This window comes from Leptopilina heterotoma, unplaced genomic scaffold (assembly GCF_015476425.1).
Source record: "Leptopilina heterotoma isolate Lh14 unplaced genomic scaffold, ASM1547642v1 Lhet_190, whole genome shotgun sequence".
Lineage (NCBI taxonomy): Eukaryota > Metazoa > Arthropoda > Insecta > Hymenoptera > Figitidae > Leptopilina > Leptopilina heterotoma.
Window position 1 is genome coordinate 180,005 of NW_025110909.1, and position 24,730 is coordinate 204,734.

At 34.2% G+C, this 24,730-nt stretch overlaps 1 protein-coding gene across 4 annotated transcripts in view; it reads right to left on the reverse strand.

Moving 5' to 3' along the window:
- Nucleotides 1-328: 328 nt before the first annotated feature.
- The window catches only part of LOC122500705 (cell growth regulator with RING finger domain protein 1-like), a 219,211-nt gene continuing 194,809 nt past the window's right edge, over nucleotides 329-24,730 (reverse strand). For all 4 annotated transcript variants that reach the window (XM_043609765.1, XM_043609763.1, XM_043609764.1 and 1 more), the window contains 2 exons: nucleotides 15,996-16,231; nucleotides 329-1,787 (listed from right to left, as the gene is read on the reverse strand). In XM_043609765.1, the coding sequence (XP_043465700.1) occupies nucleotides 1,571-1,787; nucleotides 15,996-16,231 (453 nt within the window). In that variant the 3' untranslated portion in view covers nucleotides 329-1,570. The remainder of the gene's footprint in view (nucleotides 1,788-15,995; nucleotides 16,232-24,730) is intronic.

Genomic DNA, 24,730 nt, shown 5'->3' on the forward strand with positions numbered 1-24,730 from the left:
ATTTCGTACAAGTCGATTAACTTCTTGGTCGAATTCCATATTTTCTTGGATCAAGAATATATGTTCTTCTCCCAAATATCCTATGTCAAGAAAATCGTTTTCTTGAATCAATACTTTAATAGTCTTGGCCGTATTCAATCCCACGATTTGCTTCAACCAAGAAAAATTTTCTTGGTTCAATACTTTTTTTTTCAGTGTATATATATATATATATATATATATATATATATATATATATATATATATATATATATATTTATAAATAAATATAAAAATACAAAAATTTACGAATAGGAATAGAATGGAAAGGGGTTCTATGAAAGCAGTCTTTAGGAACGAAATTCTTTATTAAATAAATTATGTACAGGTTTTTTTTGCGACGAGTCAACGCGCTTTCTATTTTATTTTTCTCAAAAATGTCCGTTCGTCATCGGAATATCGCACGTATAAATAAACACAGTTAAATATCTTTCTACTAAAATACATTGACTTGATAGGCCCTAATTTTCTACTCTATATACAAATTGAGGTTTCGATTTATTTATTATTTTTTCTTAACTCTCGAGAATCGAAAAAGAAAAATCATTAAGCCTTGCGAATGTCGATTTCTATTAACTAGAATCTACTTATTTATATTTAAAGAGAAAGAGAGTTTAAAATCGTATCGAGTTGGGGGAAAATGTCGATTATATTATTATCATCATTATTTTAAAAAAATTCATACTGAAATTCGTTTATATATATATATATTTATTATTATATATTTGATCCAAAGCACCTTTTGTAGAGTGCAATCCACAATTATAAAAAGACAATTATTCAGGATTATCACAGTCTGTGTATTTACAACTTAAATTTTATTATTCTTTTCTTTGCTTAACTTTGTGATAAAAAAATACTTTTTCGTATTTTTTTTGTTTAAATTCTTTTCGTTTGTTTTCTTTTACAAAAATTTGCAAAGAAACGTAAATGCAACGATAATCTCTTTTTATTATTAAGGGAAGAATAAAGCTTGGCGGAGGGAGATTTGTCCTTTTTTCATAAGCGAAAAAAGGTGGGAAAAAAAATTTAACTAGTCTTTAAAAACTTCCTTATTGATCATATATTCATACTTTTATTTCTCTTAAGGAGAAGGAAATGAGATTTTTTTCACTGGATCGTAAAATTTACGATATGTTTTTTTTGTGAAGATTAAAAATAGAAATTGATGTCAAGTGATGAAATCTTTTTTTTTCAATAAAGAACGTCTTAATGTATTAGTAAAAAAATGTTCCTTCTCCTTGATTGCAACTTCCGTTTATTTGATAAAAAAACGAAATTTTTCTAATTTTACCCTTTTTTCGTTAAATTTGTTAATTTTTTTTCTTCTGCCTTTGAAAGGCAGTGGACGTACATTTTTTTCTATAAATTATGAAAAAAGTTTCGAGGACGAACCGTTTGATAACCCCCCCCTCCTTAACTTTTGCTTACGGCTTTTGTGAATTGGGAATGGGAAGTTGAAACTAGGCTTAAGGACGGTTAAAAGGCTTGGCGAAAAAAAAGTTGAAAGTTTTCTTTTCATCTTCTTTTTTTATCGAGCAAAGCCGAGAAAGTCCGTGAGTCTGTCGTTCCAATCGTGGAGCCAGTGCGAAGGGCCGTGAGCGGTTCTTCTGTGCTTGCAGGGATTCACCTCCTTCTCGGGTGGCATGTACTCCTCGCCCCTTATGCAAAAGTAGCTTTTAATTGGACTGCGACACATGGGACACCTGTCCAATTTCCCGAAACACGAGGCGCAAATGCACGTGTGTCTGAAATTGAAAGAGAAATTAATTAAAAGGGTAAAGAATATTTTTGTTCAAATCTGCTTACTCTTTTCACTGCAGAAACAAAATTAAAGTCAAAATTTTAGTAGCGCAAGAGAAAAGAATACTTTGAGTGAGGGCCAAAAAACTAAGAAAGAAAAATCTTAATTTTGAGGTTAGGTTGCGTCAAGGAAAACAGGAAAGGAAAAGGAAAACATGTGGAAGAGAATGAATGGATTAAAAAAATGTTTAAAGGAAGTGAAAGAGGGGAAGATTAGAAATTCGAGGAAAGTTAAAATGACAGGCACGGATCCAGGGGGGGCACAGTGACATGCCCCTTCCCCCCGAGAATTCAAACTTCCTGGAATTTTTTAAATAAAAATTTCATTTATGAAAGGTTATCAAGCTAGCGTCTAGCAGATGCCCCCCCCCAAGAACCTTGTCTGGATCTGCCCCTGGAAAATGAGAGTATAAAGTTGAAAATGGAAAAATTGTCGAGGCGAGTTGATCCAGTGAAAGTATTAAAAATACGAACCCCGGCAAGAAGGCTGGAATTGGATGGATTTAAAGTTATCTCACGTTCGTACACGGAGGTGAAAAATATTAATTCTTTTTAATACCTGACTTTTCCACTTATTCTAGTTTCACGGAGTAGGATAAATCGCCAATAAAGTGAATTCTACTTAACCCCTTAACTGCCGGCTGAAAAACACTAAATGTGCCCAGAATGCCAAGAATAAAAAATCGTCCAATTTGTCTGAAACTTGTTAGTCAGGGGTTTTCGGAGTCGCTGATTACGAATCTGATGTCGGTTTTTCAAAATTCAAAATGGCGGATCCAATATGGCGGACGGATTTTTAAAAATTGATCAAAATTAACTGAAATTTGTTACTCGGGGGGTTTCGGGGTCCCTGACTATGAATATAATGATGGTTTTTCAAAATTCAAAATGGCGGATTTAATATGGCGGACTTTTTTTTTTTGGATTCGCTTAAAAATTATCATTAGGGGGTTTTCCGGGGTCGCTGATGATGAATCCTATGTCAGTTTTAAAAAATTAAAAATTGCTGATCCAATATGGTGGACATTTTTTTTTAATTTTGGATTCGCTTGAAACTTGTCACTCGGGGATTTTCGGGGTCGCTGATTACGAATCTGATTTCAATATTTCAAAATTCAAAATGGCGGATCCAATATGGTGGACGGCTTTTTAAAAATTGATCAAAATTACCTAAAATTTTTTACTCGGGGGGTTTCGGGGTCCCTGACTAGGAATATGATGATGGTTTTTCAAAATTCAAAATGGCGGATCCAATATGGCGGACATTTTTTTTTAATTTTGGATTCGCTTGAAAATTATCATTAGGGGGTTTTCGGGGTCGCTGATGACGATTTCTATGTCAGTTTTTCAAAATTAAAAATTGAGGATCCATTATGTCGGATATTTTTTTTTAATTTTGGATTTTCTTGAAAATTATCACTCGGGGGTTTTTGGGGTCGCTGATGACGAATCGGATGTCTGTTTTTAAAAATTCAAAATGTCGGATCCAATATGGCGAACATCTTTTTAAAAAATTTTTGTTTTTATCATAAAAGCAGAACAAATTTTACAAATGCCGGTTTCATAGAACAGCTATAAAGAGAGTGCAAAAATTGAAATTCCATTGAAATGTCCTCACCTTTCTAATAAGTTCATAAGTGAAGTGGATCTCCACGGTATGCCATATTGGATCCGCAATTTTAAATTTTTAAAAACTGACATCGGATTCGTCATCAGCGACCCCGAAAACCCCCGAATGATAATTTTCAAGCGAATCCAAATTTTTTAAAAAAAATGTCTGCCATATTGGATCCGCCATTTTGGATTTTGAAAAATCATCATCATATTCGTAATCAACGATTCCGACAACCCCCGAGTAACAAATTTCAGGTAAATTGGATCAATTATCAATTTTTAAAAAAGTCATCCGCCATATTGGATCCGCCATTTTGAATTTTGAAAAACCAACATCATATTCGTAATCAGCGACCTCGAAAACCTCCGAGTAACAAATTTCAGGTAAATTGGATCAATTTTTAAAAAAGTCATCCGCCATATTGGATCCGCCATTTTGAATTTTAAAAAACCATCATCATATTCGTAATCAGCGACCCCGACAATCTCCGAGTAACAAATTTCAGGTAATTTGTTTCAATTTTTAAAAAAGTCGTCCGTCATATTGGATTCGCCATTTTGAATTTTGAAAAACTGACATCATATTCGTAATCAGCGACCCCAAAAACCACCGAGTACTATATTTCAGGCGATTTTATACATTTTTAAAATAAAAATGCATTGTATTGTCCATGGCAAAGATTTTGAAAAATTTGCAAAAAATGTTGTTTTTAAAAATTTATAACATTTTTATAATTTATTGAATTTAAAAACAGAAACGTGCGTCGCATTCTACATAGCGTTGACTTTTTAGAAATCATTTTATTTTTAATTTTCATCCATTTTTGACTTTTTTACATCAATTTTTATCATGGCAAAGATTGTCAGTTTTCCGGCAGTCAGAGCAAAGTCTGAAATGGCAAACATCTTTGCCATCGGCAGTCAAGGGGTTAATTCTAAAATTTAAAAGCTATTATCAGCTGTAAATTTGTTTCCGGTTAAAAAGAATAGAATACGAATTTTTTTAATTCTTTTTAATTGCTGCAAGAAAAATATTTTAATTTAAATGTTTAAGGTTGGAATGAATGATTGGGTGAATGAAGAGAAATGAAGTCGATAGGAATGAAGATGGAGATTAAGGATTTAAAGGGGTGGGGCGTTAATGGAAAATCAATCAGTATGGATAAAGGGAACTGGAAACGGAAGCCCTGGCACTGGCGATTTTTGAGTGGATGATTGTGATGAGAATAGGATAAGTTGCGTGTAGGTTAAGTTTTGTTGATGTGCGGGACATAAGCGGCGTTATAGATTAAGAAATTTTGTATATACATTGAAAGAATTTAGGCAGGCTGCTGGCTTTTCAAGTCCGAAATTAGTGCCCCTTGCACAGAGCTTGCAGCTCACCTCAAAAAAGCGAGCATCTACTCCAGAAAGGTGAGCAGCTGCCCCTGAGGAGTTGCTGCTTACCTTTCGGGAGTAGATTCTCGCCTTTTTAAGGTTAACTGCGAGCTTGAGGCAGCGAGCTCTAGCAGCACTCAGGTAAAGCCTGCAGCCTGCCCAAAATTCTTTCAGTGTATGAGGCTCCGGATCTTAAAAGGGCACTTTAACCATGTAAAGTCTATGCGGAAAGTGCCCTTTTAAGATCCGGAGCCTCATATATAGAATAAGTTGACTTGTGAATGTATTTGGGAGTCTCGAACCCTCCTTATTGCAGGGAGAGTAAATAAACACATAATAATAATTAATGAGAAATTAAAAATTTTCGTAATTTTTTATTTAATTGAATTAAATTAATTTTTTTAAATTTTGGGTAAAGTAAATAATACAAAAAATAAAATTTATTATAGAAATAGGTTAATAACAAATATAATAATAACAAACACTTCCTAGTCAAACAAAAAATTAACCAATCAAAATGGTTACGGGAAAAAACGATGAAAAGAGAAAAGAGATAAATGGTTTTGTTCAAGGTGATTTCAGTCAGATTTGTAACAAGTTGTAATGTGCTTGTCTTTTTAACCGGCTCCACGTGCATATATATAATATGGTGCAAATTAAAACGTTGTTACATTTTAGTAAATAAGAAGATTACAATTATGTTGTTGTCAATAAAAGTAATTAATAATCAGTTCAAGTTCTTCGAGTTTTTGAGATGCATGTCATTCGGACCTTTGTAGGTTAGAATGACACGCATCTCTCATGTAATTTGAATTACCTGAATTACAGAAATTCTCTTTCATTGTAGGTTAGAATGACATACATCTCTCATGTAATTTAAATTACCTGAATTACAGAAATTCTTTTTCAAATTTTAGGTTGTTATTCTTGTTTTAATAAATTGAATTAATTTATTTTCAAATACTCCTAATACAATTTCTTAAAACAAGAATAACTTCTAATTTTTTATACCAGCACAATACTCAACATAGGGGAAAGGTGTACGAGATGATCCTTCTAAGGGAAAAAACCTATTATTGAAAAAAAAATTAACATATTCGAGTTTTTTTTGTACGCACTACTAGATAATTAATCTATCTAACTATTCACTTACCCTAAAAATAAGAACAATTCCCTAAGCTGTTTGATTAAGAACCAATTCCACTTCTGACTCTTTTATCTTTGGCGATTTTTCCGTTATTCTTAACGAGACACTACCCGATCTGTTTTCGGAAAAAGACCGCGGAATTTCCACCGGAATTGATTCCGAAGACCTACTCGCCTGCTCGAATATCAATCACCACTCAGAATCTACTGATGATCCTTTTGTGATCCCGAAACCGATGATTTTGTAGTAACCCAGCCGAAAGCCCCGAAACAAAAATGATATTCCCAAAACACAAAATCCTAATAATAACAAAGAATTCTGTGTCTAAGAATATCTTAGACAACCCCACCCCTTTAAAGCATTAAATGAACACAAAACAATATTGAAGATTGATATTATAACATTCATTTCAGAAACTTAATAAGATCTCTCTCAGGAAGTCCACATACGCACAAAGATTAACTTTAAGTTCATTTTAAAATATCATTGACTAACTTTACGACTGAGAAACTCTGCAATTATTGAACGAGGCGGAACCGCTTGCCTTCGCAAGAGGCCGTTTTCGGCCCTCTTTTAGAAGGGGAGTGTTGTGACGTGGCAAAAATTTTAGAGAAATTTGTAAACAAAATTAATTTATAAAATTATAAACAAACAAACTCCCTCACGCCGATCAACAATGGCTGCAGCAATTTCTCAGTTCTGGTCAAAATATTTATTTATAGAATTTATTTATTAATATTATTGTATTCCCTTTTCATGAAAAACTTCCAAGCAAATTCAAAATCGAGACGTTTCCCGGTAATCGCCTTACGAGCAGAAAAGAACGATCATCACACCTGCGCATATTCGACTTTCCGTTCACTCACAGCAGAAAACTACAACGTCAACCAAACGAAAATCGAATTGACTCGATATACCTGTCACTTTTTAAATTCAACCTACCCAAAAGTCATCTCACAAATAACCCTTTGAGTAAATTAGAATTATTTTTTTATATTTGCCGAATTCTAATAAAACCTCAAAATTGTTAAAAGATTGACTATTGAACAGGATGGTCCCTGTCATTTCTCTATATTGTAAAGAGACACCTTTTGCCCAGGCCCGAATTCTCATGTCACTAATCTCAACTTTTCCCCTTTTTGATTTTGATTAATTTTGACTAATAACATTTCCCTTTACGAGTGACAATCAAAGAATTTTGGAGGTTGACGACAAGGAAAATACGAATTAAAAAGTAAAAATCTCAGGAAGCGAGAAATTACAAATTTAAATATACCCCGGTGTCACTATTTTTGACAGTAATTACGCTCCTGTTTTCGGCGGAGTAATACAAGTTTTGGGACCATGGTAACCGGCGGGGTAAACGGAGGGGAGGAATCAAGGCAGCATGCTCATCAGGAAAATTCGTATCGTCCTCTTTGGATTTAGCAGCCTACCAGGACAGCAGTTCGCTATTCTTCTCTTCGCTACCATCCCAAAATATAATTTTCTAAGTTACTTTTTTGTGCTAATTGTGTTCTTCTTGGACTTCTCGATTTCACCAATTCCAGCTTCGATCTTCGAAATTTCTTGTTTTAAAAATGTAAGTCTAGTTGCAACATTCCCTAATTTTCTTTTCTTAAATGTAATTTTCTTAGTTTTCCATTTCTTTTTTTTGTATAATGTAACAAGTGGTTCGGCCGGCCTCATGGCCGAGTGAGAATACAATAGTAGTATATTAATTTCCTATCTTTCTGGTTTATATTAATTCTAGCTTCTTCTATTTAAATTGTTATTGTAGAATATTAATTGTTTAAATTTGAAATTGTTTCTTATATTAAATTCTTTATTCTCACTCGACCATGCTGCAAGAGTTTCTTATGTATTTTTTATGTTTTTCTTTTATTATAATTTCAGCCAAAAACAAATATTTATATTGTTGTTAATTTCGTCCCTATGATTATTTTTGTGTGTAAATTGTAAATGAAGTTGCCTCATTTACAATAAATTCCCTCCTTATATTTGACTTTTATTGCGAAAATCCCTAATTAATAAATAGAGTTGTTCTATTTATAATTACTATGTAATTATTTTGTCCCTTATATTTGATTCTATTGAGAAAATCCCTAATTAATAAATAGAGTTGTTCTATTCATAATTGTTATTTAATTATTTTGTCCCTTATATTTTATTCTATTGAGAAAATTCTATATTTTAATAAATGGAGTTGTTCCATTTGTAATTGTTATTTATTTCGTCCCGTATATTCTATTTTACCGAGAAAAACCTTATTTTAATAAATGAATTTGTCCCATTTATAATAAAATTTGTCCCTTATTTTGAGAAACTTAATAATTTTTGACAAACTGTTTTGTCCCGTTTTCCCCAATTTTATGTGTAATATTTTTAGATATAAGTTGTAATTTTGCGATAATAATTTTGGCTGAACACATTGGCTTAATTAAGACAATTATTGAGAAATTGTTTATGTAACACTGGTTTACAGTGAAATTGTCAATCGAACAAAACAATTTTTGGATGAAAGGATGGATTCTTAATGGTGAACGAGTTTTTTAAAATTCATCGAATTTGCACCTATTGGATCCGCCATTTTTAATTTTTCAAATCTGACATCATATTCGCAATCAGCGACCCCGAAAACCCCCGAGTAACGAATTTAAGACGAATTTAATCGATTTTTAAAAACGTGACGCCATATTGGATCCGCCATTTTGAAATTTAGAAAACTAACATTGGATTCGAAATCTACGATTTCAGAAATCCTTTATTAGTGATTTTACTAACTTTAGAGCTTAACTAAATTTTATTACTTCAATTTTTGCTGCAAATGTTTAAGGGATACTAAAAATGAAGAATGTAGTTTCGTTCACTAAATTTAGTGTAGAATTGTCATTTTTAATCCAATCGAGGTCCACAAGGGCTCAAAATTTGTGTAATGATATAGACTATCAATAAAAAAATTAAAACCTAAACATTCTTTCCTGTTTGATGTAGAAAAAAATAGTAGAAGTTACTCAAATGTCTAAAAATCATCAAAATTGTCATGAAATTTTATCTTTAATCGACTGTAACTCTCTCAATTTTTGTTGAATTTTATCCTGTGATCTATGGATCGAAAGGTAATTCAATAACCTTTCCAATGATACCTCATTTATTATATTTTGACAAGCTAATTTTCCTACAGGTAAGTTTAAGTCGCGTCGCACCTCGAAAATGCAAAATTTGAAGCTACAGAAAAACTGCACGAGGGAAAAAAATTAAAACTATGATTTTCTTACTTAAAAAACACCTACTATTCGAAAAAAAATTGTTTTGTTCGATTGGCAAAAAAAAGTTTTTAATTTGTAAACCTGTGATAATTGACTACTTTGTTTAATTGTGAAAATTATCTGCAAATTTAAATGTTATAATAAATCGTTATTAAATGTAATATTTTGAATATGATTTTCTCGAATTCCCCCTCCTCCGTCTTTTGCTAGTCGACCGGCATTAAAATTGATATTTATCTTAATGATTTTAATTGAAAGAATTTTAATAGTAGATTTTTGTCTTTTTATAGAATTTAGTTCTATTACTTTAGCTTTTGTTTTGGGTATTTAGTACCAATTATTTTGTTTATCTTGGATATTTAGTATCCGCATTTCTAAAACTGTCCCAAGAAAGGACTGGCGCTCAACACTTAGGTTTATTTAAAATTCTTCCTTTTTTTATTTATTGAGATATTATTAATTTCTAAATTATTGTTCGGACCTAAAAATCTTTGGCTTATCGTAAGTATTTATTTTTGTTATTTGTTTATCTATTTCGCGACTAATAATTTTGTTTACAAAAATTTAATTTGTTTATAAATATTCCGTGTCCTGTTAATTATATTTATTTGTTATTGTTGAAAAAGGTCTGGTTACAATGCCCTATAGGTTAGTAATTTGTCGGATAAATATTTTTGAATTTTATAAAAAATTGTCCGAGGGGGAGGGGGTAGAAGTTCTGAACTTTTGCGTGACACGCTCCACTTCGATTATTTCTTATAATTAGAGGAACAAATTTAAAAAAAAATTAGGATATGGGTTTTTTAGATTTTTTCATGGGCTTTCGAATGGCACAGTCTGTTTTCAAAAATTTTTTTATTTTGACACAAATTTTGAAAAAATAAATTTTCACTTTTCGCATCTTTGGGTCAATTTTTTCTTTTTCCTTTTATTTTTAAGTGAAAGTTGAGCTTTTTTCTGATGAAATACTTGTTTTCCAAAAAAACGTTTTTTTTTGTTTTCGAGAAATGAATTTTTGAATACAGCACATCACGTCGTCGCGCCGCAATTTAATTTATAAAACATTCCATTGAACTATTTTCTGAATTTTACAGGGTTGAGACTGACATTAGAACAATATGTGACTGTCCACGAGAAAACGCGGCTTAGCTCCTAAACGTGAATTTCACAGGGCGAGCGATTGAAGTACTACGATTGAAGTTAACTACGCTTGACATACCCATCTTTAAAACGATATATTGGCGAAAGTAATTGATATTTTAACTTTTGACTTTTGCATTTGAAAAAGCAACATAACATCTGTCGATTACCATAAAAAACTCAAAATTGATTTTCTGAACTTAAGCCGTGTTTTCTCGTAGACAGTCACATATAATGCCTGCATTATAGTTTTTTTTATTTTTTTAAATTAAAAAAAATATTTAATTTTTTTAAATTTTTAACAAAATTTTTTTGCAATTTTATTTTTAATTTAATGCCTGTATTTTATTTTTTTTGGCTTTTTTTTACTTTAGCTGTTCTCAACTTTGCCTCTGCATCTTTTGTTTTAGTGCCTTTACTTTTTAAATCTTTTGATGCTGGAAACTCCACATAATTTAAACCCGAAGAAGTTATTTTAAGGAACAATTTTTCGTCATTTGTAGGAATATCCTATCGAGTCAAAAGATTAGAAAAATAAGGGCACTAAAACAAAAAGTACAGAGACAAAGTCGAGAACAGCTAAAGTGAAAAAGCCAACAAAAAGAAAAAATAAAATACCTGTTTTGAAAATGTAAGGAAATCAGTATTTTAAAATATTTAGACATCGGAGGAAAATTTTCAACATCAAAAAATAAAAAAAATGAGAAGAAATGAAAATAAATAAAATGTAGGCATTAAATTAGAAATAAAAGTCTAAAAAAATTTTTTTTTAAATTTTGTTAGGAATTTAAAAAAATTAAATATTTTTTTTTAATTTAAAAAAATAAAAAAAAAACTATAATGCAGGCATTATATTATTCTAATGTCAGTCTCAACCCTGTAAAATGCAGAAAATAGTTCAATGGAACGTTTTATAAATTAAATTGCGGCGCGACGACGTGATGTGCTGTATTCAAAAATTCATTTATCGAAAACAAAAAAACGGTTTTTTGGAAAACAATTATGTCATCAAAAAAAAGCTCAGCTTTCATTTAAAAATAAAAGGAAAAAAAAATGGACCCAAAGATGCGAAAAGTAAAAATTTATTTATATTTTTTCAAAATTTGTGTCAAAATAAAAAATTTTTTAAAAATAGACTGTGCCATTCAAAAGCCCATGAAAAAATCTAAAAAACACATATCCTAATTTTTTAAAAAAAATTTTCCTCTAATTATAAGAAATAATCAAAGTGGAGCTTGTCACGCAAAAGTTCAGAACTTCAACCCCCTCCCCCTCGGACAATTTTTTATAAAATTCAAAAATATTTTTCCGACAAATCACTTACCAATAGGACATATCATAAAAAAAATTTGGGAATAAGTGGACAACATTTTTTTTGGGTGGACTTTTGACGTGATATCCACCAGATTCAATACATAAAAGTTTTGAATACATTTAATTCCGTTTTACGTTTTGTTTATACGGAATAAAAAGGTATTTAACTTGGCTGTTATCTATTCCTTACGTAGACTTACGAAATATTAAAAAAATCAGGTATTAAATGGAATTCATTTTTTTAATTCCAATCAATTCCAGCCTTTTTGCCGGGACTTTACGGACCATTTACGGACACATTTCTGACAAAAATATAACCAGTCCGAGTCAAATAAGAAAACATTTTACTTAAAACTATAAATTAAATTTTGTCATAATTATAAAACATGAAGACATCAATCGATTTCTTCATGTTTTATAATAATTAAAGATGGAAAATTGATAAAATCGTTATTTTATATTATAAGAATATTGTACTTATTCAAAATTATTTTCAACATTTCAATTCAATTACTATTTTTAAGAATTTTTAACTAAAATTCTTCTTTAAATGAATTAAGTTTCGAAAAAGTTCTTTGACAATTTTCCAATCCATTTGTTTACAATATTCAATTTTTCGAATTTCAATTATTCGTAAATTATACTATTAAATATACAATAGAAAATAAAAACTTCAAATAATATAAAAAAATTCAATTAAACTTTTTCAAAAAAATTAATATCAAAATTTTCAAATTTCAAATTTAATTATTTAAATACAAAAAAAAATTTATTGAATAATTGAATGTTTCTTAAAATTCAATTCCCATGAAGAATTTTATCAACAAATTTTTAAATAAATTTAATTATTGTTTTGCAGAATTTTTAACTATGATTCTTCTTTAAATTAATTATTTTTAATAATTTTTGAAAAATTTCTTTGAAAATTTTCAAATCTTTTTGTTTAAAATTCAATTTTACGAAATTTCATCGATTATTCAGAAATTCTTCAATCAAATATATATTACACTGTAAATAATTTAGGGAGTTAACGGACTCGGAGTGAAATTTTTCGAGTTAAAAATCAACACCAAAAGAGAGTTAATTTCTAACTCCCTTCATTCAACACCCGCGCGAGTTATTTTTTCCATGGGGAGTTAGCATTTGGGTGTTAAATTTTAACTCTCTTTATTTAACACCCCTGGCATTAACTCTCCAATGGGTGCGACTTTTAAAGAATCCCCTGGGGAGTTAAAATTTAACTCCCTTTTTTTACAGTGTATTGAAAAATACGGGATATCCATTTTTTTTCTATGGATGTGTCAACTAAAGAAATGGATGTGGTATATGGATGTGATAACCTTAAAAATGGATATCCCGTATTTTTCAATATATATGGTTGTCCCAACCATGCAGTTTTTTCCGTGTATATGAATGCATCATAATAAATTACATACAACCCCCTATCTGTATTTTTTATATTCATTTTAATTTTTATAAATTTCAAATAATGTTTTTTTATATGAATGCATCATAATAAATTGCAATAAGTATATGACAAAGTACACATGGATTTTGAAGTACACGGAAAGAAAAGGTCTGGAAGAGATATCCATAAAAATATTGTTGAGCAGAATATTGTTGTGTTATCCAATTCAACGGAAGAGACAACTTTCAGAATGGAAGCACATTCCATAATCAATGGATGAGGGAGCCATATTATATTGTTGAATCAAATATGGATGTGACATCCATAGGCATGGTTGGGCTTACAATTCATGCTATGGATTTTCACATATGGCTGCCTCATCCATATAATCTTTGGTTGGGAGATCCATAGTTAGTTGCGCGCAATTCATTATCATGGCATCCATTTAAAAATGGTCGTCTCAATTTGTCCGTCGCGTCGGTTTCCTGTCACGTCTATATAATCACGTTGTGAGTTTATTGTGTATAAATAGTGTTATAATTGTTTATTATTTATTATCGTTATTGTCTATTAGTTTTTATGTAAATTCATTTTCATGAAATATGTGTATAGTATATAAGGAATATTATATGCTCAAATATTGTAGTAGTTTAAAATTAGCATTTGTATAGGACATGAAATGTATATACAACATTTACGTTTCGAAACCGGTACCGGTCTCCTCATCAGAATTTTATTCAAAAATCATAAAATATGCCATAACTTAAAATTCGGGTATGCATGTGAATAAATCCAAATGCAAAAAAATTAACCTAAAAGTTGTTTTTTTTGGTCATAACTATAACCAGATGTTTTTTGGTTAATTTAAAAAATTGCTAATATTTTGCAAATATTTTTGCAATAATGACCAGTATGGCAACATTTTTGCCACCAAAAAACATCTGGTTATAGTTATGACCAAAAAAAACAACTTTTAGGTTAATTTTTTTGCATTTGGATTTATTCACATGCATACCCGAATTTTAAGTTATGGCATATTTTATGATTTTTGAATAAAATTCTGATGAGGAGACCGGTACCGGTTTCGAAACGTAAATGTTGTATATACATTTCATGTCCTATACAAATGCCAATTTTAAACTACTATTAAATTAATTATATGGGACAAAACATCAAAACAAACTTTTCAAATATTGTAGTTGCGTGTATAGTGTAGTGGATAGCGTTAGTGTTTAGTATGCGTTAGGTCTAGGGTTCGTGTCGCCCCCCATCGGTTAATAATTTATTTCGTTAATATGCGGTTATTACATAAGTGGTGTGTATTAATTAACAAAAATGTGTATAAAATATCTCAAGTGACATTGAATTTAATTAATTGAGTGATTCCAATTTTTTGTTTCCCATTTCCATTACTATGGATCACCCAACCATAGATCTTTTGCTGCTCCAACAATATACAGCCAGACATAGAATATGGATACAGCAACCTTAACTATGGATATCCCGTATTTTTCAATATAATATGGCTGTGATATCCATGTATCTGGATGTGTCAACTATTCCTTTTTCTCCGTGGCATGATTTAATTAATCTGTTTATGTGTAATTTTCGTCGATTGCCCATTTCCCGGGATAATAATATTTTCTTATGTGGTTATTGAAATACATTTTTGAAAGAGTGTTCAATAAGTAATGTAAAGATCATTAGATCATTGATCATAAATTGATTTACTTTTTGTAACATTTTATGCTGTACTTGGTTACATAGTTGCCTGCGTGTGTCACAGTTTGCCCAAAAGTTGGGTAAAATGAAGGTCCTGACCTCTTGACAGTATAGTTACCTGGTGGAACCATCAGTTTACCCAACTTTTGGGCAAACTGTGACACACGCAGGAAACTATGTAACCAAGTACAGCATAAAGTGTTACAAAAAGTAAATCAATTGAGTGCTTGGATACAACAAGGGGACGTACGCTCGGCGAGCCGCTTTAAAGTCAGTCAAAGGTACCGTAAAGTGTAAAAAATGAAAATTCAAAATTTTGAATTTTGAAAACTGCCATCTTATAGGAAATAAAAATGCGCATCTTTTTTTTCTTTGAAATTTCTTTGAATAATTAATATTTTTATATGATAATGGAAAAAATGTGATTAATTTTCAATGTTAAATTTCATTGAATTTTAAAATAAAAATCGTCGTATCTCCGACAAAAATGAATGAATTCTTTTGATTTTTGGTATCCCTGTAAAAATTTTATTATTTATGAAAATTTATTGAATTATTGTGAAGAAATTTATAGAAAATTTGTAAATAATTGAATTCCTGTGAAATTTTTATTATTTTATGAAAATAATTAAATGTTTGCCAAGAATTATTTTATTTAAATTTTTGAAAATAATTGGATTTCAGAGAAGAATTTTATTATTTCTGAAAATAATTGAAATTTTTGAGAAGAATTTTTTTTAATTTTTAAACATAGTAGAATTTTTCAGAAGAATTTTATTGTTTTTGAAAATAATTGAATTTCTTATGTTATATAATATAACCTACATAACCTTCGTTGGATCATGTGGATGTGCATAGGCATCTTGAAAAATTTTAATGAAATATAGGGAGATAGTAGAGTGAATCGTATGTGGATAAGGTAGTTTTCTAGAAAATCGATGTCATACTCAAGTAGTGAATGTGGGAGTGGAAGCAAGGCGCAAATATTTAAAAGAAAAATTGTAATTTATCCAAATTCGGATGCTTTTAGAATTATTTCATTAAAACGATCAATATAGGGTGAAAGACACCTATATTGACACCATCTCAGACATCTTGTCATTTCTTCGCTTACAATTCTTTTTTTTAGAAATGAGAAAAGTAAACCTTCGTTTAATTTTACCTGCAGGGTAATAGGGCCCTTGAAAGTGGAAAATATTGGCAAACGACACAAAGTTGCTCGCCAGCAGAATTCCAGAGGGATCCTTCCGAATCGCCAGCGCCGGAAGCGACCAGTGCTCCTCTACTGTTACTCCCATTATTATTGCATGGCTCAGCTAAAGCAAGTGCTGGCCCGAGACCGGATGATACGTCCACTTCGTCGTAATTTGTCGAGTTTCCAGTCGCCAAATAGAGTTGCTGAAAGAAAAAATAAAATTATAAACGAAAAATGAAGTAAATAGTAGTATTTAGTTTATTATTTATTATTTATTTAACATAGTTCATGCCTTTCGGCTTTGAACGACTTTCCGGTTCACTCCATTACATATTTCTATTATTATTATTATTATTTTTTTTTTTTTTTGCTTAGGGAATTTTAGGAAATCTGCCTACAGATACCTTGGATTCCGCACTCCAAGGTTATGTGGGGTTGGTGTGATAAAACAAAAGGAGATGAAAAAAGAAAAATAAATATATAAAATAGTAAATTTAATAAACTGGCGACCTACTGCCAGCCCGACCCACTAAAACCCGTAACCCTTCTTCTGGAGCCCTTTACCCTCCCTCGGAACTGTCGTAAGACTTTAGCCATCGAGGGTGGCGCTCTAACTCTGTCGCTAATCCGACTTTCTGCTTTTCTCTGCGGTTATCCTGCGTTTATAGTTAAATTGAAAACTATTTCAATATAAAAGCGGAATTAACAGCACAAAAATAATAAAAAAAAACAAATGTTTAATTAAGTGTAAACAGTCAAAAGATAAAATTGCAAACGAATATATAAAAAAAGAAAAAATAAACGCGTATATAATATTGAAAACATAAAACAAATTAAAAAATGTATAAGGACAAATAAATCACATAATAAATTAATAAAAAACAAACAAAACAAATTAAAAGCTGTTTAAATTACGCTTTTTGGCGGCCGTCGAGATCCTTCCTCGACATAACCGAGATTATGAAGTTCTCGACTTGCCGCTAATTCTCTTCTGACTGGGTCATCAGCGATACCATGTTCTCCGGTGTAACTTGACTGTTTACACCTTCGAACATGGCCCGCCTCTCCAAGTCCCATTTTCTGCATGAGAAGAGGGTGTGCTCCGCGTTGTCCTCAGGGAACTGGCAATATGCACACACCTCGTCCTCGCGTAATTTAAAGCGACACAGGTACGAGTTAAAACACCCGTGACCTGTGAGCGCCTGAGTCAAATAATAGGAAACCTGACCGTGTTTCCTATTTATCCAGGTGGCGAGTGCCGGGATAAGGCGATAAGTCCATCGACCTTTTTCCTCACCATCCCATCTTTCTTGCCATCTTTCTATGAGCCTGTGCCTCGCTTCTTTGCGGATCAGGCCTTTGCTTGGTCTTATTTCCTCATCCAAGGAACCTCTTTTTGTAGAAAAGAGAAACATTTCTTCCCTTTCCCTCGCCAAAAGATCTGCTGGCGGGACACTTGCAAGGACCTGCACAGCACTCGTAGATACCGTCTTATATGCAGAGATGATACGCGTTGTTATCGATCTCTGCGCAGACAGTATCTTTTCACAGATGGTCACACATCTTTTACTCCTTAGGGATGGGGCCCACGCTGGTGCTGCATAGAGCATTTTAGCGTGGGCGACACTCGCCACCAGTCTTCTTTTTTGTTCACGGGGTCCGCCAACATTTGGCATTAGCCGTGAAAGATTAGCCGCACACTCGATCGCCTTATTTGACGCCGTAGCCATGTGGTGGTGGAAGTTTAACCTTCCATCTAACTCCACACCAAGATATTTAATTTGCTTACTCCACTTGACCTCGAATCCGTCTATCACGATTCGTGGGAGCTCATAACCACGTCTGTCTGTGACCAGCAGTGCCTCGGTCTTTTCCAGGGCCATTTCAAGACCTCTGGTATCCAGCCAGCTTTTAGCTAGTCGCAGACATTCGTTCACCAATGTCCCAAGAGCCTCCTCACTTTCGGCAGTGCACACGAACAACGCGTCGTCCGCAAAGCCGATGATCACCGCACCTTCGGGCAGATCCATTCGCAGAAAATCATCGTAAGATACATTCCATACAAATGGACCAACCCTCGAGCCTTGAGGTGCCCCACGCTGCATCTCTTCCCTGAGAGTGCAGGTGTCTCCCTCATATATAACCCACCTGTCGCTAAGATAATTATCCATTATCCGCAACAAGTAGGGCGGCATGTTTTTCTTTTCCATCGACTCGATGAGATCTTTCCATCTTGCGGAATTAAACGCGTTGCGTATGTCAATTGCTACCAACGCGCAGAAGCTCTTCTTTTTCCCAGGTCCCAATTTGTTTTTTCCTGCTTTGGCTATGTCCACAACTGCCTGGATGGCATCAACCGTGGACTTGCCTTTACGGAAACCAAATTGGTGATCGGATAGACGATTCTCTTCGGTCAAGTGGCTTTGCATTCTCTGCAGAACCATATCCTCTAGAAGTTTACCCATCGTATCTAGTAGGCATATAGGCCTGTACGATGAAACCTTATCTAGAGGTTTTTCACCTTTCCTTAGGAGGACTAACCTCTGTCGCTTCCAGTCGCGGAAGAACTCTCCTCTCTCAAGGCAAAGATTGAAGCATCGAAGCAGAATCTGGGGTGAAGTGTCGATTACCAACTTTAGGATCTCGTTACTTATCCCATCGATTCCAGGCGCCTTGCCTGTTTTCAATCTTTTGCCTGCTTTTTGCAGTTCACTAAGTGTGAAGAGTTCTTCCTCTTCGACTTTGCAAAAACTCCAGTCCCTTCTAAGGTATGGCTCCGCAGGAAGAAACAAAGAACTTATTATCTTTCTGACCCAATCGGGATTGTCCAGGCCGGGGGTCTTTTGCCTCGTCACTAATTTCTTAGTTACGATTTTAAAAGCCAGACCCCATGGGTCCTTATCGACTTCCTCGATTAGGTCCTTCCAGCTATGGCGTCGCGACTTCCGGATCTCTTTCTTGAGGTTCTTTTTCGCCTCCTTGAAAGCCTCTTTCAGCAAGGGATCTCCCTTAGATCGGGTATATGTCCTTCTTGCTTTGAGGCATTCCTTTCTCAAGGAGGCTAGCTCCTCTGACCACCAGTGCAAGGATTTTCTTACGGGAGTAGCGCCTTTGCGTGGCATTGACGCATTGCAAGCGGTGACTATCATGTTCCTCCCCGCTCGTACCTCCGCATCCAGACTGCTCGGCCTCTTCACCCAGCCCAAGTCCTCAATTAAAAGGGCTTCTCTTAGGGACCGGCCGAACTTTTCCTTGTCGAGTTTCTTCATATTCCACGAGGAGGTTTTGCGACTAGGAGCATCCTGTCTTTTCCCTCCTCGTGTGTCTCCCATCGAGACTGAGAACTCAATATACTGGTGGTCACTTGCGGTATATTCCTCAGAGACCCGCCAGTCGGTTATGCGGCTAAATAGTTTAGACGATGCGTTTGTTAGATCTATAATTTATCCGATCGCACCTCGTCTAAAAGTCCATGTATTGCCTCGGTTTACTGCCAATAAGTCGTTTCTGGAGATCATTTCTCCAATACGAATTCCTCTCTTGTCGAGTCTCGTCTCACCCCACTCTGGCGACTTTGCGTTAAAATCACCAGTGATGATGACATCCAGCCTGGATTCTGTGAGGCTCGCTTCTAGGTCTTCGATATTGGCTTCGAAGTTTGTCAGTGGGTCGTTGGGTGAGAAGTAGCAGCTATACATACGTATATTAGCCACCTCTATCCACACGAACCCACTGCTCGTCTCCAGAAACTTGTCAACCCGCAATTCTGGGTTGCACAGCTTTATGGCGGCTCTCTTTGCCTTATCCTGATACCAAGGGGCGAGGTCGCTTCCTTGATACTGCTCACTGCAGAACAGGATATCGACCTCATTTTCCCTTGCTGTTTGCATTAGGAGCAACTGTGAATCCTTACTTGTATGCAGGTTGACCTGCAAAAATTTTAAGGATTTGCCCTTTTAATCTTTTGCAGTTCTTATCTGTAAACCGGGCAGGCTCTCTTTCCGGAATCGTGATCCGTCTCTGGCTTCCCCAGGTCCAAGCACGTAAGGCACTTCGGCTTAACTTTACAGCTCTTCGCGAGGTGTCCCTCTCCGCCGCATCTCCGACAGTTTTTACTTCTGTCGGGGCCTTTGCAGGTTCGGGTAGAGTGTCCATAGGCTAAGCACTTTTGGCACCTAGCTACTTCAACATGCTCGCGAATTTGAGCATTTATCCAGCCGATTTTGATTCGGCCAAGTTTAAGCAGAATGTCACTTTCTGCTTCTGCCAAGCGGATTAGAGCAACCTTAGTTCCTTTGTAGCGCGGCAGTAATTTGCACTCTTTAGGCAGGTCGGACTTGCCCAGCTTTTCTTCCAATGCTGAAGTCACCTCACTCTCTGTAGTGGCTTCATCCAGGTCTCTGATTTCTAGAGACCTCTTATTTACAAGAGGTATGACCTCGGCCTTGCCATGCAGGGCCAAGGATAGACCTTTCGCAAATTTTAAGGTCTCTCCACCCTTTTTCACTATCAGGAGAACTTCCTGTTTAAAAGTTCTCCTGATTTTCTGTACCACGGTGCCTGTATCTTCAGGTTTAACCTTTTCTTTTATCAGCGGCAAGATACCCTCGTAAAACTTTGGGTCTTTTGCCGTGATCTTTACAGCTTCCGTGGACCTGAGTTTCGAAGGGGGCTTCGTGAGCTCTTTTTTCTCGCCTTGGGTCTTTCTTCCTGGAGCCCGTTTGTTTCTTTTTCCAACAACCTTAAAGTCATCCTCAATGTCCGCTCCGTCTTTCAAGACAGTATCGGCATACGTCTTACTAGGACTACTTGAGGACGCCCCTTTTGCTTCAACTAGCGACTCAGGATTAAGCTGTGGAGCATCCTTTCGCTTAATCCTCTTTTCACTTTGAGTCGCTCGTTGTGGACTCACATCCGGGCTTACTCCTTCCCTAGGGCGCTTATTAACCTTTTTCGTCTTAGTTGCGCCTGCAGCCGCGCTATCCCGGGTTGCAATAACACTCTTCGTCTGCCGTGGAGTTTCCACAGTTGGAAATTGCGGCTCTTGGTCTTTGAAAGGCTCGGGGATAAAACGTAAATTCTTACAGATTATATCGAACGCATTTTCCAAAACCGTCACGCCATCCTGGATGTCACGACCGACGTTTTTTTGTCGCTTGAATCCTTGGCGCAAGCTTTTAAAAATTCCCGGAATAGCCAGGAACTGATTTGCGACATTTGATTCACGGCATGTCACCTGGCTATCTATTTGGCTCCCTCCAAAATCCCTGGAGCTTAAATAAGTAATTCATTCCAAACTTAGAGGAACAGACAAAATTATCAAATAACATAATATAAAATAAAGATATAAAATCTAAAATAAAATTTCGAAATTATAAACTATAAATGTATACCAATTGTAAAACACAAAGTTTAAAGGTGAAATCATCTAAGACTCTTGACGAATCCGCTGGCTCTCTTTTTCTTTTAATTCTCTCTGCCTCTCAATGCTTTTTAAAATCTCCAAACCTTGTCCTTCCGCTCCCAAAATTTTCTGCAGTTCCTCTTCAGTCCTTGTCCATTCACATTCTCTAATTATATGCGTTATACTTTCTTCCGTTTCTTTACAAATTCTGCAAATTCTTTCTTTTTCTTCCCTCCAATACCCAGGTAGAAATTTGTCAAGTATTACTTGTTTCCTTCCAGTAGCTGTAGAGTCAAGAGCGAGTTTTATTTGCCAAGACAATTTGGCCAGTCCTGAATAAGTGACTGGCCAGTTTCACTATATAAAAACAATTCCCCTTTGTGAACAATACTTTTGTCAAGTCACTGACCAGAAAATCTGATCATAATCGTGATAAGAATTTCTTCCCAGACACTGGCCAGTCACTGATTTGAAGAATTATTTAAGATTCCACCTAGAAAAACTGGTCCACCACTGATCAGAAAAACTTGCTGAATCCTATTAAAAGAATTATTCTAGATTTTTCCAAATCTCTAGCCAGAAAATCTTGACACTATCAAAAAAAGAAACTGCGGACACAGAAACTGACCAGTCACTAAGAAAAAAAAACAAAGCACCAGTCCCATAAAAATACACTCTTAGTCAATCATTTATAATTAGATATTAAAAATAATTTTCATGTTCCATACACTGAGAGACCTTTGGGTCAGCAGCAGACTTTCGATAGGCTGCTACTGACCATTTTGGTGGTACGCTACAGGACTATACTTTTGGGTTGCTGTGGTACAATTTTGGGCGCGTGACAGTCCAGAAGTTGATTAGCTGCAAACCAATGACGGTATCCCCACTACTTCGGTGAGCTTCTCACCAACATTTTGGACTGTCACGCGCCCAAAATTGTATCGCAGCGCACTAAAACCATAGTGGAGCTGCTATCTCATACGTTGTTCCGCTGCAGTTCAAAAGGTCTCTCAGTGTACGGTCAAAAACCGTATATGGTATTATATCTGGATTCTTCTATTTTTTGTCTTCTTTTTTCCGTCTCTTTTTCTCTTAATTTTTTCATTACCACCTCCTCGAAATTCTCCTGCTCTTCTATGTATCTTTCTGTTTTTCCCATTATTTCTTTCAATGTATTCCTCCTGTCCTTTGCCCATTTTCCTGCACTGCTTCTTCTGCCCTCACTTTCTCTTTCCTTCAAACACTCCTTTACCAGTTCTTTTTGGAATTTCGCGCTTTTTCTTCATACCTAATTGCTCTTCTTATTGCTTTTACCTTCATCTCTTCTACCTTGCACTCCTCCATCAGTATATAATTCGGTGTCGTTGTATCCAGCCCTAAAATACATTTTAAGTATTTTCTCGTGATCGCGTCCAAACTTTCCTATTTTTTCCATCCCCACACCTCTGCTCCGAAGAAATCCACGCTTTCTACTAATGCACCAAACATTTTCATCCTTCTTTTAAAATGTTCCTTGAATATTCTCTCTCCTATACTCCATGTACTTTTCATTGCTACAATCGCCTTTCTTCTTCTTTCCTCGATTTGCTTCACTGCCCCTCCATTTTTTTGCATTATGTAGCCTAAGTATCGCATTTCTTTTACTTCTTCTAAAGTCTCCTCTTCCCATTTCCATTCTCTCTTCTTCTTCCTCTTTCCATTTTCGAATACTAAAATTTTCGTTTTTTCTGGACTAAGTGGCATTTCCTTTTTCTGCAAATATTTTCTAAATCTTTTTAGCATAAACTTTAAGTCTTCTTCTCCATATGCTAATAGAACTATATCATCCGCATAGGTTATGGTCCATATTTTCTTATTTCTAATCATTACTCCTCCTTCCTTTCCATTTCTCTTATCTTCTTCTAAGTCGTTCATATAAACATTATACAATGTTGGACTCATTGGGCACCCTTGTCTAACTCCTCTTGTTGTCCAAAATTCCTTTGACACTTCCTTTCCCACTTTTACCACGTTAATCGTTTCCTTGTACGTTTCCATTATTCTTGTCCTGAGTCTTTCGTTAACTTCGAATTTCTTTAAACATTCTCTTAACTTTCCTCGATTTACTCTATCAAAAGCCTCTTTCAAGTCCGCAAAACATGCAAAAACCTTTCCTTTGTTTCCTACTTCTTTATCTACTATATGATTTAACACATATACCGCATCCATCACTCCACTTTTTCTTCTAAATCCAAATTGATTTTCTTACAGTTTTTCATCTATCTCATTGATTAATCTTCCATTTAATATACTTGCGTACACTTTAAATGCCGTATCCATGAGCGTTACTCCTCTATAATTTTTCACTTTGTTTTTATCTCCTTTCTTATATATTAGGCTTATTACTCCGACCTTCCACTGTTCCGGTATTCCACCCTCTTTCCATAACTTACTAATCATTTTCCAAAAGGCATTCCCAATTGGTGATGGCATATTTTTCTAAAATTCATTCTCTAATGAGTCTTCTCCCGGTGCTTTTTTATTTTTAAGTCTTTTTATCTGCTTTATAACTTCTTCAACGTTTAATTCATCTTGATCATTCATCTCATTTTGTTCCTCGACTTTTTCTCCTTCTTCGACTCCTTCTTCCTCCTCAAAAATTTCCCTGTTTTCTTTACCTTGGAACCTTTGCATAAAATGTTCTCTCCATTCTTCCATCACTATCTCCGTATCTATTGCTTCTCTTTTATTTCTAAATTTATTTATATATTTCCATACGTCCTGTTCTGTTTTAATATTTTTTATTTTGTCTTCTTCTTCTTTTTCAAAATCTGTTTTCTTCTTTTTACACCATTCCTTATATTCCTTCCTCTCATCTATATGACGGGTTCCACGTGAAGTGACCCAGGTCAAAAATTTACATGGAATATTTGAATAATTTGTAGTTTCTTTAAAACAAAACAAAAATACGTTTTCTATTTTGGGTTTTGCTGCTGTTTTTCAACACTTTCTAATAGTGTGAACAAATGTAGAGAAAAAAAATTGTTTGACCTTGAAAAATTAAATTAAAAAATAAAATTTCATTTTTTTATCAAATGGGCAGTTTTTACTTTATTAAAAAAAATTTTATCATAAAGGTGAGGTTTTTTTCTAAAAAAATGTATAGGTCAAAACGTGGGACAAGAACTTTTAACTGGTCAAATTAAGCATTTACATCTGCACTGCACCGGCCCACAGTGGAATTTTTTTTACAATTTCCTATTAAAAAAAAGTCTATAGCTTACAATTTTAAACCGATTTAAGTGTTCTTTGTCTTAAA